General features: G+C 34.7%; 1 protein-coding gene across 1 annotated transcript in view; it reads left to right on the top strand.

The window, feature by feature from the left end:
• The first annotated feature begins 5,953 nt into the window (after positions 1–5,953).
• Positions 5,954–16,983, top strand: part of LOC125669199 (uncharacterized) — a 42,544-nt gene continuing 31,514 nt past the window's right edge. Inside the window, exons 1-11 of the mRNA XM_056161515.1 lie at positions 5,954–6,064; positions 9,318–9,505; positions 10,883–10,968; positions 11,058–11,111; positions 13,022–13,104; positions 13,363–13,573; positions 13,896–14,161; positions 14,842–14,955; positions 15,145–15,233; positions 15,532–15,588; positions 15,747–15,876. Of these exons, the coding sequence (XP_056017490.1) occupies positions 9,354–9,505; positions 10,883–10,968; positions 11,058–11,111; positions 13,022–13,104; positions 13,363–13,573; positions 13,896–14,161; positions 14,842–14,955; positions 15,145–15,233; positions 15,532–15,588; positions 15,747–15,876 (1,242 nt within the window). The 5' untranslated portion in view covers positions 5,954–6,064; positions 9,318–9,353. The remainder of the gene's footprint in view (positions 6,065–9,317; positions 9,506–10,882; positions 10,969–11,057; positions 11,112–13,021; positions 13,105–13,362; positions 13,574–13,895; positions 14,162–14,841; positions 14,956–15,144; positions 15,234–15,531; positions 15,589–15,746; positions 15,877–16,983) is intronic.

Below are 16,983 nucleotides of genomic sequence, written 5' to 3'. Positions count from 1 at the left end.
GGTAAACAAAGACTGAAACCAGACAATAGAGAGTAAACAAAGACTGAAACCAGACAATAGAGAGTAAACAAACACTGAAACCAGACAATAGAGAGTAAACAAAAAGACTGAAACCAGACAATAGACGGTAAACAAAGACTGAAACCAGACAATAGAGAGTAAACAAAGACTGAAACCAGACAATAGAGAGTAAACAAACACTGAAACCAGACAATAGAGAGTAAACAAACACTGAAACCAGACAATAGAGAGTAAGCAAAGACTGAAACCAGACAATAAAGGGTAAACAAAGACTGAAACCTGACAATAGAGGGTAAACAAACACTGAAACCAGACAATAGAAAGTAAACAAAGACTGAAACCAGACAATAGAGAGTAAACAAAGACTGAAACCAGGCAATAGAGAGTAAACAAACACTAAAACAAGACAATAGAGGATAAACAAACACTGAAACCAGACAATAGAGGGTAAACAAAGACTGAAGCCAGACAATAGAGGGTAAACAAACACTGAAACCAGACAATAGCGGATAAACAAACACTGAAACCTGACAATAGAGGGTAAACAAAGACTGAAGCCAGACAATAGAGGGTAAACAAACACTGAAACCAGACAATAGCGGATAAACAAAGACTGAAACCTGACAATAGAGGGTAAACAAACACTGAAACCAGACAATAGCGGATAAACAAACACTGAAACCTGACAATAGAGGGTAAACAAACACTGAAACCAGACAATAGCGGATAAACAAAGACTGAAACCTGACAATAGAGGGTAAACAAACACTGAAACCAGACAATAGAGAGTAAACAAACACTGAAACCAGACAATAGAAAATAAACAAAGACTGAAACGAGACAATAGAGGGTAAACAAAGACTGAAACCTGACAATAGAGGGTAAACAAAGACTGAAACCTGACAATAGAGAGTAAACAAAGACTGAAACCTGACAATAGAGGGTAAACAAAGACTGAAACGAGACAATAGAGGGTAAACAAAGACTGAAACCTGACAATAGAGAGTAAACAAGGACTGAAACCAGACAATAGAGGATAAACAAACACTGAAACCTGACAATAGAAGGTAAACAAAGACTGAAACGAGACAATAGAAAATAAACAAAGACTGAAACCTGACAATAGAGAGTAAACAAACACTGAAACCAGACAATAGAGGATAAACAAACACTGAAACCTGACAATAGAGAGTAAACAAACACTGAAACCAGACAATAGAGGGTAAACAAAGACTGAAACCTGACAATAGAGGATAAACAAACACTGAAACCTGACAATAGAAGGTAAACAAACACTGAAACCAGACAATAGAGGGTAAACAAACACTGAAACCCGACAATAGAAAGTAAACAAACACTGAAACGAGACAATAGAAAATAAACAAACACTGAAACGAGACAATAGAGGGTAAACAAACACTGAAACCAGACAATAGAAAGTAAACAAACACTGAAACCTGATAATAGAGGGTAAACAAACACTGAAACCTGACAATAGAAAGTAAACAAACACTGAAACCAGACAATAGAGGGTAAACAAACACTGAAACCTGACAATAGAAAGTAAACAAACACTGAAACCAGACATTAGAGGGTAAACAAACACTGAAACCTGACAACAGAGGGTAAACAAAGACTGAAACCTGACAATACAGAGTAAACAAACACTGAAACCAGACAATAGAGAATAAACAAACACTGAAACCAGACAATAGAGGGTAAACAAACACTGAAACAAGACAATAGAGGGTAAGCAAACACTGAAACCAGACATTAGAGGGTAAATAAACACTGAAACCTGACAATAGAGGATAAACAAACACTGAAACCAGACAATAGAGGGTAAACAAAGACTGAAACCAGACAATAGAAAGTAAACAAACACTGAAACCAGACAATAGAAAGTAAACAAACACTGAAACCAGACAGTAAACAAAGACTGAAACCTGACAATAGAGGGTAAACAAAGACTGAAGCCAGACAGTAGGATTGTTCTCCGCCACACTCAACAATTTTTCAGCTATATGGTGGCGCCCAGTTTTTATTGGTGGAAGAGAGAACCCAGATACAATGTACCTGACCGACCTTCCGTAAGTAAACTCGGAAACTTTCTCGCTCACTGGCGCGAGTGGGATTTGAATTTGAAGACGCGAGTGGGGTTTGAATTCGCGCCGAGCAGAGGTGAGAGGCCGTGTGATTATGAGTAAACATTACCCGCTAACCACTACGCCACGGAGGCTCCTCCAGACAATAGGAAGAGAATGAGAATCTGTATAGAAATGAATAGCCACATGGTCATCGGTTTCTCGTCTAATACAAATTTAGAACATGCCTTTGCTATAAAGTTACCCTAGTTTCTCCCACATATACAATTTTGTTGCATTTTTTGCAAAACACTCCATAAACTACATTGCTGGATTTACGATTGATATGATTTTTGATATGATAATATGACTAATCAATTTGAGGACTGCAACGGTAACAAATATCATATATATATATATATATATATATATATATATATATATATATATATATATATTAGATAGGACACCCACTTTTTAATTGTACACATCTGATATGGGACAGCAACTTTTGTTTTGTATTTTTAGAAGATAGAACATTAGGTTTTTTTTAAAAGGGAAATATGGAATGCACCGGTCCCAACCCCCCTAATAAATATTGACCGGTCCCTAAACAAAAACATGGCACGAGCCTTGTTTACATAATAAAGAATTGTGAGTGCTGTATCTCGATCACTTACATAACTTGACAACTGATATTCAAATTTTTGCTGACCATTAGAAATACCTTAGTTAAGCATTGTAAACTTTAAAAATGTGGAAAATAAAATGTGCTTCACATTTTAACCAGTGGCGGATTTAAGGGGGTGCAGCCGGCGCCACCCCCCCCCCCTCCCCCTAAAATTTTCAAGTTTTGTTTAGAAAAATATACTAAACGATAAAAGAAGCAATAATTTCTTCCACTCCCGGAGAAATAAATAACAAAATCTTTTGATTTCTTGCATTACTTTATTGGGAGAACTTAATTTTGTTCCAGAAACCCTAACAATTTGCGTAATTTTATTGATTATGAGTAAACATTACCCGCTAACCACTACGCCATGGAGGCCCCTCCAGACAATAGGAAGAGAATGAGAATCTGTATAGAAATGAATATTATTGGAAATGATAGAAAATAGTACAAATGACTAAACAGGAGACATATTTCAAGCCCTATAAAATCTGGTAAAAAAAACAAACAAAAAAACCCCCAGACCCCCTGCCTCTTAAAGTGGCGCCCCCCGTAACCGCAATTCCTGGATCCGCCCCTGTTAACGGATACTATTGTGAAAAGGGGAAGAGTATAAGGGGGTGTTGGTGATAATTATTTGATTTTTTTTTTGGGTGAGACATTGAACTTGCAAGTGTATGATTCACTTCAATGTCTTGTAGCTAAGTTAACACATATATACATCGACATCAAAACATCATATAAATATATAAATGTAGTTTATTATCGACTTTTAGATTGTACTCTTTTCTAGACCGTATTTCAAAATATTCACATCATTTGCAGGTGTAAACGGCATTATAAGGGTTACACAATCTTTTACAGTGATTATCTGTCACAAAGTTTAAACTGGTACAGGAAATGTCTGAATAACACTTTCTAAACAGCATGCAGAAATGCTAAGTTTTGTAAAGGGGCATGTACGCAATTTGAACTGGAACTTTTCAAGGATTACCCCCCCCCCCCCCCAGCTTTCTACAATTCAGAATATAAAAGTTTGGGTAAAAGATGTTTTGGTGAACGCCCGTCACCATCCTCTCCTCCACGATTTGGGATTTTAGGAGATATTTTATTGGGTTTTCATTTCGTGGGGTGGGAGTCTTTTGCTACATTGGATGTGAATGTTTTACCAATCTCCCATCGTTACTCATCACAAAATTTTTAACTAATGTGAAAGAGAAACTTCAAACCCAAGTTACTGTGCCACAACATATACCAGAAGATGTAAATTCTCAAAAATTCCAACGATGAAGAGAACTTTCAGTAAGTTTAAAACAACAAAACTTTTCCAAAATTAACAGCACCAAAACGTATGAATTTTCAACACTTTACAGGACCATTCATCATGAAAAATTAAAGACTAGACTTTTGGACACTATAGACAACTGTTTCTTTAAAACAAAAAATGGTATACCTAAATGTTCATTGACTTGTGATCAGGCATCCAAAAAATTACTTTGTTAAACACCATTCTGATTCTTCGCACAAGTACCTGAAGTGGATATCAACAGATTCGGGAGTTCCTCATTTACGTATCTTAAGTGACCAGGTCTTCCAACAGTCCGATGAAATTCCCATGGGCATGAAATGTGCTCCTTTATCAGCTGACCTGATGCTGTATTCTTATGGGACACAATTTATTCAAAAGTTTAGATCAGAAGAAAAAATATCTTTCTGTGGCCTTCAACTCGAGATTTAGATACATCGACAAAGTTTTATGCACCTCAAAACAATACTCACTTTCTTTTATATGTTGATTTAATATACCCCAGTGAACTCGAATTAAAAGACTCCACGGTCTTCCATATCTGCTTCATACAGACATTAACATCAAACTAACAATTCAACTTTATAACAAACAGGTTTTCATCACCAGTTTCCCATATTTATATAGCAATTCCATTATCATCTTCATACGGTGTTTATATCTCTCAAATGATTCGATACACGGGAACATGTTCTGCATATAATCAATCCTCAAATCAAGGCATACTACTGAAAAAATAAGTTACCAATAATGTTACAGGGGGTTCAACAGCCTCGTTTTAGTCTTTGTTTACCCTCTATTGTCTGGTGAAAGGTGAAGATAACGAACAGTGATCAATCTCATAACTCCTATAAGCAATACAAAATAGAGTTGGGCAAACACGAACCCCTGGACATACCAGAGGTGGGATCATGTGCCTAGGAGGAGTAAACGGCCCCTGTCGACCGGTCACAACCGCCGTGAGCCCTGTATCTTGATCAGGTAAACGGAGTTATCCGTAGTCAAAATCAGTGTGCCAAGAACGGCCTAACACTTGGTATGAAACACGTCAGACAGCATTTGACTCAATGATAGGTTGTAATGGCAAACTAACAAACATAAAGGTGTGTTTAGACTTTAGTTAAATCCTGGTCTGTATCTTTCAAGTTATGACCAACATGATATACACCATTTTTATTGAAATTCATACTCCATGCAAAACTTACATGTAATATTTGCAATTTTATTCACAGCTGAATACTTCTGTTATGATTTTTAATTACATGTTTTAATATTAAAATTTTTCAAAGGTCCAGTATTATTATATTCAAGTTGGACATGAAATAAAGCATGCACACAATTAACTCAGTATTGTTTTTTAAAAGATAGGTGAATTAAAAGTTTGAAATACTTTATAATATTTTTGTTCATTGATACATTTGCAAAAAAAATATAGCTGTCCTATCAGCGTTGAAAATAAAAAAGTTGAGTCCTATCAGTATGTAAGTCAAAATAAATGTGTGTCCTATTTTGCACCGGTCCCAACCCCCCAATAAATATTGACCGGTCCCTTATATATAGATTACTCAATAGAAAATATAGCAAAAACATGACTCAAGTCTTGTTTACATAACTAAAAATTGTGAGCTCTGTAGGCCCATTTCTCTCACAACTCGACAACTGACATTGAATTTTTTGCTGACCAAATGCATAAAGTTCTATATCAATTGGACAGTTTAGATACTCTTGTAATTCATATCATTTCCAGATTTCACAAAAAGACTCTCTCTCTCTCTCTCTCTCTCTCTCTCTCTCTCTCTCTCTCTCTCTCTCTCTCTCTCTCTCTCAAACAATTTGATTAATTTTGAATCGGGATCGGAATACATTCATTTGGCGGGAACACGTAACTTCTGTTTCAGTGTTTGTATGGGTACTTGCTGTAGTGGTTAGTCGCCTTGGTCGGAATCGTCATCTTGCGTTTGCATGGGACGTGGGTAGTTAATGGTACACGTTTTTGGTAATCTATCCATAGCATTTTGAAAATTTGCATTTAGTAACAATCGACAAAGGAAATTCGAGTTGCAGTATCAATCTATACACTGCACTGTATACAATCGATTTACCATCATCGCTAGCCAAGATTTTACGATCCACTCCGCTTCTCTACAACTGTAGCGGAGCGGATTGTAAACCCTTGGCTAGAGAAGATGTCGTTTTACCGGTAGTGTTATGCCGTGCACTCAACCTACATGGTCGAAGTTCCAAATGTTGTTTAATTTGTATTTCTATGATTTTCAGATAAGTGGTACCAAGATTCCCAAAATATGAATGAATCCCCCTATTTTCCTAGTTTCGAATAAAGCGCCATCTGCTGTTGCGGACTCAATAAATAAAATCGGTAGATCGAAATTATTGTTGAAATATGCCCTCAAGAAAATTCTGCACAAAGTATATTTATAAACATTAGGCTACTATTGTTGATTTAGATGATTTTTTCTTCTAAACTAGGCCTAAACACTGTATGAAAAATAATGTATTTTATGATAAACTTTTCATGATATGCTTTCTTAAAATTAAACCAACCATCTCTGAGACACAATTTTCATGAAATATCTTTTCTTATAATTTATTTTGGTAGTTATCTTCACTTCTGCCAGCTTTTCAGGTTTCTGCATCCTGTAAAATGACATTTTTGGAACTTCGAAAATTAATGATTCAAAACTAGGAAAACAACATGTGGTTAGTTTGGATGTTATAATATCAATTAGAAGTCAAGTATTGTTTATTTTAATGTGTTACATTTAAGCCAATTCAACTTAATTAGTAGATTATCATCTGGGGTCACAAAAAATATGGGGCGAATGGGAGGATTTTAGTTTTTAATTTTCATTTCCCGAGAAAAAAAAAATTAATGACAAAAGGCATCACACAAAGTGTTAATCAAGTTAACTTTCAAAGAATCCTTGGTAGAAGATATAAAACCAACATTCTGTGACTTTAATCATTCACTCATGTCACAGGGAATTGTTTACATATAGATTGTTTAATAGAAAATAGCATGTTTAAAACAAAATGATTTGTGCCAAACAATAGAAATTATTTAGATCTAGTTGTGTTAAGAATTAACTTAAGAATTGAAATAATCTGCTTTATACGAAACCTTTACTAGTATGTTTATCGCAATTCACCTTTGAATTAGAACGCTTTGGCCGATATAGTATTGCGTTGTGTGACGACACAATTGAATCTGTTTGTAATACAATTGCGAAATGCAACAGAAACTCTCATTGGTCCATATGTATAAGTCCGCCCAAATTCCCTTATACGGGAGTAGTCAGCATTTGAAAACATGACGGCCAGATGCTAGATGAAAAAAAAACTTCAAAGGAAGAAAGAGAAAAAGTTATATTCTTGTGTTGTTGTCTCATAAATTTTAAAATATAAAAAAAATTCCTAACATATTTTCCTACTATACTTGTGTCCAAACATACCTTCGAATATTTATTAAAGTCCCATATGACCCAAAAACTCGGATCACAGCTTTTGATGATTTCATTCGTAGACGTAGCCATGTTAGGTAGCCAGTCAATTCGAATCCCGGTTCATTTCCATATTGGCACAATAGCGTCTCGATGTGTACTAATACCCCACAAATGTTTTAGCTAAATTGTTTAAATAATATACCACCCCAGTCCTATTAAATGATAATTATTGAAATAGCTAAACTCACGGCAGTGAGGCTTTCATTAATCATGAGCGGCCGCGCCGACCGGTCTCCATCTAATGTCCTTATGTAGCATTTTCGTTCATCTAGAGCTTATTTTACCTTTACAAAAACTGGTACAAAAATGTTTTAATTTCTATTGATTATTCGTGTTGATAATAAATGAAGAGCGAATAGAATACATAACTTACAACCGATTTTATGAATAGATACCAATAGCAAGAGTTCGAATTGACCAGCTACCTAACATGGCTACGTCAACAAACGAAATCATTTGAAGCTGCGAGTTTTCGGGTGGTGTGTGGCTTTAATGAATATTTGAAGGTATGTTTGGACGCAAGTATATAGTAGGAAAATATGTTAAGATTTTTTAATATTGAGTTTATGAGACAGCAACACAAGAATACACCGATTTCAGGCCTCAAATGTCCGCAGCTTTTTGTGACCCGTAAATCGAAGGTTTTTATAAGAGGTGGATCTCCAGCTACACTGAATCCGCTCGAGAAAGTGGGCGGGCTGTAATCGGCCAATGAAAACTCTTGTTGTATTACATCAAACATGTCATTCAAATTGTTCAGTCGTCTCATTCAATTGTGTTGTCACTCAACGCAATGCTATATCGGGTAAAGCGTTCTAATTCAAAGGTGAATTGCGATAACCTATGTAAACAAAAATCTTGTTTACATAACAAAAAATTGTGAGCTCTGTATCTCCCATGTACCTTGACAACTGACATTCAAATTTTTGTTGACCATTAGAAATGCCTTAATTAAGCATTCTAAACATTAAAAATGAAAAAATAAAATTTTAAAATTTTCAGCTCAAATCATGTCCATGTCCCTTTATACCAACATATGAATATTAAACTAGATGCATTTTTCCAGTTTTATAACATCACCTCTTTCTGAAAGTTTTAATTAGATATTCACTCAATTTGACAATTACTGGTTTCATTAATCATCAACCAAATAAAGTTTTCCTTATTAGTTAAATAAATGAAATTTATGTTGAGCTTGGATATATCATGAAAAGACTTATTTTTCTCTTCAACATAAAATGGGCAATCAGTAAGGAAATCTAAACAATTTAAGTTGCATAATTCACATATTCTTTTGTCTCTTTCATGAGGAATTGTCTGAGCAGTCTTGTTTTTTACTAATTCATATCTTCCTCTATCAACTCTTCGGTGCACTTATTCGGAATCTACAGAGTTCTTAATTCTAGATATATTAATGTGAAAATCTACAAAACAGGCATAGAGTTGTTTGTTACCAGTGTTAATGTGATTGTCAACTACAAATAGATGGTCTGATATTCTAGATTTTTTTGAAAATCTGATTTGACTATCATGTATAATTTTGTTTTCAGTCAAGAATGTATCAAGGCTGTTATTCAAAATGATATTAAAAAGTTTTGCTATGCTGTTATTTATAGTTTATATTCCTCTATATTTTCGGGGAGCTTTGGATTGTCTGTTTTAAAAATGGATGTTGCACAACCTTCTAACCATTTTTATACTACTATACTTTGCAGTAACGCTCGTTAAATCTATGCTGTAGAAATATCAACATGAATGTTGAAGATGAATATAACAAACAGTTTCTGAACCAATATCAGACTCTGCATTTCTCTGATAAACTTGGAAGTGGCACACCAAGTGAGAAAGCGGACATTTATCGCTGCCTGATGGGACAGCTCCATCTGATTCACCGACATGGAAGGTAGGCAAATGACGACTAACTAAAATTTGACTATACATGTATTTGCGGGTTTGCTTAACAATATTGATTTATACAAGATGCATGTAATTAGTTTACATTCACTAAAGTTTTGTACATGGCATAAGATATTGTACGTTAAATTGATATTTATATTATTTATCAAATAGTCCATCAATCCCATGAATTTTTAGTGTTTTGTTTTGCAATCCTGGCGGAATTTCATCGGAGCAGATTGTGTGATGTGTTGAATTGTGATGGAAAGTGTCGGATGACAGTTTTGTGTTAATTGGTAGCTCAGATATCAGCGAAATCTCTGCAGAGGGTTGACTTGTGGCCAATGTATTGATTAAGACGTTTTTTGCATGCAGTTGCATAAATTAAGGAGGAACTTTTGCAGTTGAGGTGTGGTTTCCTGAAATAAATTTTTCTGGTAGAATTATGAAAAGTGTTTATGTAATTCTGTCAGATGGGCAGATTTGACCGTTCTCGTAACTTGGGTAGCTTTCAGATGTTTCCTGGGATGGAGTAAATTTTGTGTGAAGTCCTGAATTGTTTAAAAGATGCATTGTAGTATTTCCTCTGTTGAATGTTCCTATATAAATTTCATAGTATGATGGAATTTGTTCAGACGAGACCGAAAGGCATGTAGGTCCCTGCTGCTACTCATCAAAGTAAAGAAAATAATGTATTTTAACCATATTGATGGTTTCAAAAATGTTTCTTTGTTAATATGGAAGTCTTAATTGATGATTAGATAAGTGAACGACAGTTATATCATTGTTGGGAAATTTATAAGTTTTATGTACTACTTTTATTGGGTTTACTTCTGATCATCCGAGACTTTTTTTTTTTTAATATGCTTTACGGTTGACTTGTTCATTGAGGTTGGAATTGTGACTAATAGATTGTTGAGATGTTTCATTTCACTAGTGTCTTGAGATGTTTCATTTCATAAGTGTCTTCTTTGTTCCTGAGCTGAGATGTTAACTCAAGGATCTGGGTGTTTATGGTATCGACTCTTGTAATCCAATATTCTTGAAGTAGGATGAGTCTGCGACTGAAATGAAGGTGTGAAATGAGGAATTCCGACATTGCTTTCTGGGATTTGTGGAATCATTTTGACTCTCAATGTTTTAAATACGGGTCCTTTCGCTGGCATTTATTTAGGTATGCGGCATCGTATTTTTGTCTATGGAATTTAATGTGGAGTTTTCTGAGTGTCTGAAAAATTGATATATTTTTTCCTGATATTTGTTTGGATTTCGGAAGATTGTCCTGGAGCGGGTATATCTGTTAGAATTTTCCCCATTTAGTCATTTTACCTTAGACCCAGACAGTTCATCTCAAATTTTTATTGTAATTTTTTTTGTGTTTCAGACTTTCAAGTGATAGTTTTGAGCTTCTTAGAAAAGATTGCTGGAAATCCTATGCAGGCATTGTAGATGTTCATAACACTGAGAAAGGTATTGGTATCAGCTGTAAATCTCACACTGACTACAGCTAAATCTGCTAAATCTACAATGAAAGAGGTAACTGGTTTTTTTCCCCACAGGTTTGAACAACTATGCAGAAGGGGCCTTGTCAATCTGTAGCAAGTATCGAAATGGTAAGGATAACTCAGATACATGTATATACAAAAAACTTCAATTGTGTCAATTTTTAAAAGAAAATGTGGAGAATCTAAGGCGTATTCTTTGATAATGATTTCTTGTATCTAATTCACACATATGAACAGTTTTTATTTTAAAAAATATAAAACACTAGGAGAAATTTTCGCATTGTAATTATACAGTTTTTAGCTCATCTAAGTGAGGTTTTCTGATCAAAACTTTCCCTTGTCTGTTGTCGGCAGAACAGTTTTTATTTTAAAAAATATAAAACACTAGGAGAAATTTTCGCATTGTAATTATACAGTTTTTAGCTCATCTAAGTGAGGTTTTCTGATCAAAACTTTCCCTTGTCTGTTGTCGGCAGCGTCGTTGTAAAGTTTTCACATTTTTATTTTCTTCTCAAGAACCATCGGGCCAATTTCAACCAAACTTGGCACAAAGCATCCTTGGGTGAAGGGGATTTAAGTTTGTTCAAATAAAGAGCCATGCCCTCTTCAAAGGGGAAATAATCACAAAAATGCAAAAATGGGATGGGGTCATTTGAAAATCTTCTCAAGAACCACTGGGCCAGAAAAGCTGAAATTTACATGAAAGCTTCCTGATATAGTGGAGTTTCAAGTTTCTTAAAATCATAGCCCCCAGGGGTAGGCTGGGGCCACAATAGGGGATCAATGTTTTACATACAAATATATTGGAAAAATCTTCTCAAGAAGCACTGAGCCAGGGTTAGGATAGGGCCACAATAGGGGATCAAAGTTATGCGTATAAAGAAAATCTAAAAATCTTCTGAAGAACCACTAGTTCAGGAGAGTGAAGATTTATCTGAAAGTTACCTGATTTAGATTAGATTCAAATTTGTTTAGATCATGGCCCCTGGGGGTAGGCTGGGGCCACAATAGGGGATCAAAGTTTTGCATGCAGATATATAGGAAAATCTTCTCCAGAACTACTGGGCCAATTTCAATCAAACTTGGAACAATTCATCCTTAGTTGAAGGGAATTCAAGTTTGTTGAAATGGAGGGCCATGCCCCCTTCAAAGGGGAGATAATCATAAAAATGCAAAAATAGGGTGGGTCATAAAAATCTTCTCAAGAACCACTGGGCCAGAAAAGCTGAAATTTACATGAATGCTTTCTGACATAGTGGAGATTCATGTTTCTTAAAATCATGACCCCTGGGGTTAGGTTGGGGCCACAATATGGGATGAAAGTTTTACATTCGAATATACATGTATAGGAAAATTCTTTAAAATTCAAATTTGTTCAGATCATGACCCCCTGAGGATAGGGTGGGACTACAGTATGGGATCAAAGTTTTTACATGCTGATTTTTAGGAAAATCTTCTCCAGAACCACTGGGCCAATTCCAATCAAACTTGATACAAATGAAATTTACCTGAAAGCTTCCTGACAGAATGGAAATTCATGTTTGTAAAAATCATGACCCCTGAGGAAAGGGTGGGGCCACAATAGGGGATCAAAGCTTTACATGTGAATGATTTGGCACAAAGCATCCTTAGATGAAATTCGTTAATATGAAAGGTCATACCCGTCTACAAGAGCATATGAGAATTAATGATTTTGTAGTCAACTTTAATAATTAAATTTGATAATTTATGAAATTTTAGTCGTTACCTTTGAAAATTTTCTGAACCAAGCTGCTTGTATAATGATAGTTTTGCTCAAGTTTGTATATTGCTAGGAACTGCTGCTCAGGTGAGTGATGCGGCCCATGGGCCTCTTGTCTTTTTGGTAATGATAGGTAAATGTGATTTTGTAGTTCATGTCCTGTTATTGACTGTTCATTATATTATATATTTCTCTGGAACTCATTGTGCAGTGTACAAAGGTTCATAAAGGCAGAAACTACTTGTACTTTTGAAATAATGATTTACTTCAATTTCAGAAAGCCAGAAATGGAAGAGTTCTCTGTCAATGGAGAAAGTGAAACAGACAGAATGTTACAAGAAGTGTCTGGCCAATGTCAAGGTCGGTTTGTGAGATTTAGAAATAACATTGTACTCCAGATATATTGAAATTCAATAGATATTATCAATAGATTGAAGTCAAACAGAATATTGAAATTCAGGGAATAAAAATTAAATAGATATTATTAATAGATTGAAGTCAAGCAGATATATTGAAAAAAACTTATTAAAGAGCAAAATGAGGGGCTTTGTTTTTTAATAAATTTTTATTTCAATATAGCAAAAATCTAATGTCTTCAAATAAATGATATTACTTAAGGCTAGGAAAGAGCAATTATTCCCTGAAAACAGGCAGGCAGAGATCTTATTGAAATCCACTGACCCGGATACTGCCCCAAGGCACCAGGGAGGTTTTTCTGGTTCAGGATCCAATGGACATCTTACCAATGTTCTGCATAACAGTCGTGATACGATGGATAGTTTGGGAGGACAGCGTTCTAACACATCGAGGGAACCAGGGATGACGGGAGGTAGAGTATTCTGTTCCAAATGTGAGTGTAATCCAATCAACAGACAGCCAACGCCTAAGAAACATATAACGTGTAATGGCAGCCTTTTGTACCAGCACAGGCATCGTGATAAGAATATTAACATGGAGATAAAATTGGTTACATTATTTTGTATTAAACGGTAGTTGTCTTGTAATGGAACTGTAAAGGTTTAATTGCAGAATACAGGTCTCTGGGGAAAATATTGGGTTAGACCAAATTTATTTTCAGTTCAACAACTATAAAAAGAAAATTAATATGCCATAGTGAGGTAGGGAATGTATAGTACCTGCATTCTTTTCAGTTCACAGTCAGACCAATGAATGCATCAATCAAGCACACACCAAGCATGACAGGTTTGGCAACAATTTGGTTCAAGCTATGGGTGCCAGAAATCAGTCGGCTGAAGACGGTGTAAAAATATTTGGAAGCGGTGCCAAGCAGTTTGGTAACAGAAGACCCCTGTTTGGAAATGGAGGGAAAATGTATGGAGAGAGAGAAAATGGCTCAGCTTTTGGAAGACAATTTGGCCAGGAAAAGCCATTTCAAAACATTCATTCGAAAGAAGAAGTAAGTCAGATGGACTTTCTTTGTTACGCTACAATGCTCTAATTTCATTGATCTCTTCCTGGCCATAAGATTTGGATGAGCTGCATTTTTTATTTCATCTTTAAAGGGCATGGACAGCATTTTCGTTAAAAAAATTTACTTGGATATTAATTAATGATATGGTAGTATTTCATATGTATAAAACAGCAACAAACCTAATTTTTCAAAACTGACACAAAGATGTGTTTGAAACATCTAAACTTTTCACTTTCAAAACAAGGCTCGAGGTCCAATTTATGTTTACATGTTACCTGACTCAGCTATAAGCATGGCTTCAAAGTTGACAGCTTCGAAAAAAAGAGCTTTTACAGCGAAAATTTTCAGTTCTTACTTCTTGGTGTTTTCACTTCCGCACATGGTTTACTAGCGTTTGTTTACAGTTTTATGAAATCTCACTCTAGATATAGGTTGACGCTGTGTTTACAAACACAATTTAGGGAGCTGTTCAATACAAAGTGTATCTTGAGTAAAGATATATTTAATCCACATATCTAAAAAAGATTTTTATTACTGCAACAAAAAACTGTCAATTTCAATCGAACAAAAATTGTGTCCATGTCCCTTTTAAATATGTTGTCTCAGTGATGAATTGAGGAATAAACACGAAAGTTGTACATGTACCATATTTTTCTTTCTGTAAGAAGAATTTCTTAAAGCGGCCTTTTACGGATGATGAAGATGGGAGATCTGGCACTACAGGACGACAGGATGCACCAAATTTTTCTGGTCCCTTTAGAACAGCAAAAGAACAATTGGTAATTACTTTATGTATAGTTTTCCTCCTGTAATCGAGAAGCATTCAAAAGTCATTCGTTTTATTGATGGGGTATAAAAAAATATTTTTACGCATTAACTTTAATATGTTAGAGCTGAAATTTTAGAGAAGCATTTTAAAAGGAATTATTCTTTGCAATGATTGTGCATAAAAAAAAAATATTTAACAGAATATTGACAATCAGAGAAAGTTTGGAAGAGGTCGAGGACAAGTGTCCACAGCATCGTACGGAGCCACCAAAAGGTCACTAGGAACAAGGTCAGGGATGGGTAACGATTTGTAAAAGAGATGAAATAAAATGTTTTCTTTATCTAAATATCAGTGTACTCGTAATAAATATCAGTGTACTGATAGCTTTGTATTAGTGTATATATGTATGTGTGTGTCTATATATATATGTACACTCTAACAGGTACTGATATATCCAAGTACTGATATCAGTGTGCTAATATATCCATGTACTTATAGTTTTTTTTACTGATATCTGTTTGATAGTTTTGTACTAATATTCATGGAGATATCTGAGGACTGATATTCTCAAATTTTTTGATTTCAGAAGAGGTCCTAGCAGTAAATTTGTTCCCCCAGTGATGAACAGAGAAGAAAATGAAGAGTAAGCATTTGCTATATTTGGCAGATAAAAAAAAAATCAGTAATTTTGATAGGTATGAAATTTCGGTGTACTTGTATTCAAGAATAAAAACCTCACAAAATAGAACTGCAGCTACTGGCATGTTAAGTAGAAAGTTCTGTAAAAGTTCTTAACTCCAGGAATGAAGACGTTGGAATGAAAGCCATCACTAGATCGGTACTGGGTAAAACTGGGGAAAGTAGCAAAGAGGTGACAGATGAACGACTGAAAGGAATAGACCCCAAAATGGTGGAACTCATCATGAATGAGGTAGTAGAATTTACGTCATGTAGGTTATATCATATAGAATATTTACAAGTTAAACGTCAAATTCTTATAGAACCCAATAATGATAAAACCCCAATTTGAAGAACTTCAATTTTTAGGAATAAGATGAATAAAGCAAAACCTTCATAGTACATCACATTCCATGTACAGTAAAACATGGATATAGTGAACATGTTTATGTAAAGTTTACATCTATAATGAATAAACCTTGGGGAACATTCTAGACAAGCTTTATTAAAGAAAATTGTTCTAAATTAAATAATTCCAATACCTGACCAGTAATAATTAGTATCTATTTAAGATATGCAACAAATTTATTGATTGAAAAATTATCATATGATCCTTTTGGTGCTGTCATGGTTCAGTTTGTATTTTCCAGATTTTCTAAACTATCAAAAATATCTGAACCATGACAGCCCTAGATCCTATAAAGATGGCAACGAAGTTTACAAAAGAAATCATTATATTTTCATGAGTTCATTGTCCAACTTATTGCTATTCACAGGAAACTTGGATTTTATGGCATGAAATAACTGAAATTTTTAAGTGAATTCATTAGGCCAAAATGAATTTATAAATAGTTTCTCGGGCCAAAAATTTCAAATTTTGATGAGACAGGCAGGTACACATGTACTTGGCTGTAGTATGAGTTATCTTTCCTTTTTATGGTGATGGTAGCTTGTGTGTATATATATATATATATATATATATATGTATTCAATAAATTCTTTTTTCTTGGTATCGGGGTAGAATAAAGTAAAAAAATAAAATCCAATGCTCAGACTTTTATCTATAGTGCTTTCGCCCTGCAGGCTCGTCAGTAGATTTTTAAACAATGTAAACAAGTTCCATTATGACGTCATCCTCGTGACGTTATGTGGGCAACGTTAAACATAATACAGTCATGATTGTGACGTCAGAACATTATACAATGTTAATGTTAGGCACTTTTAAAAATACAGACATTTTAAACAGTTCCGTCTATAAGTTTTAAGCGCCTCTAAATTCCTGTACATTAAAGGAGACATTCTATGTAAAATATACATGTTAAATAACATGAAGTAAAAATATTAACAGTTTAGTTTCGGC

The sequence above is a fragment of the Ostrea edulis genome, chromosome 4 (assembly GCF_947568905.1).
Source record: "Ostrea edulis chromosome 4, xbOstEdul1.1, whole genome shotgun sequence".
Classification (NCBI taxonomy): domain Eukaryota; kingdom Metazoa; phylum Mollusca; class Bivalvia; order Ostreida; family Ostreidae; genus Ostrea; species Ostrea edulis.
Note: the sequence above shows the minus strand (reverse complement) of the source record. Positions and strands in the feature narration are given on the sequence as shown.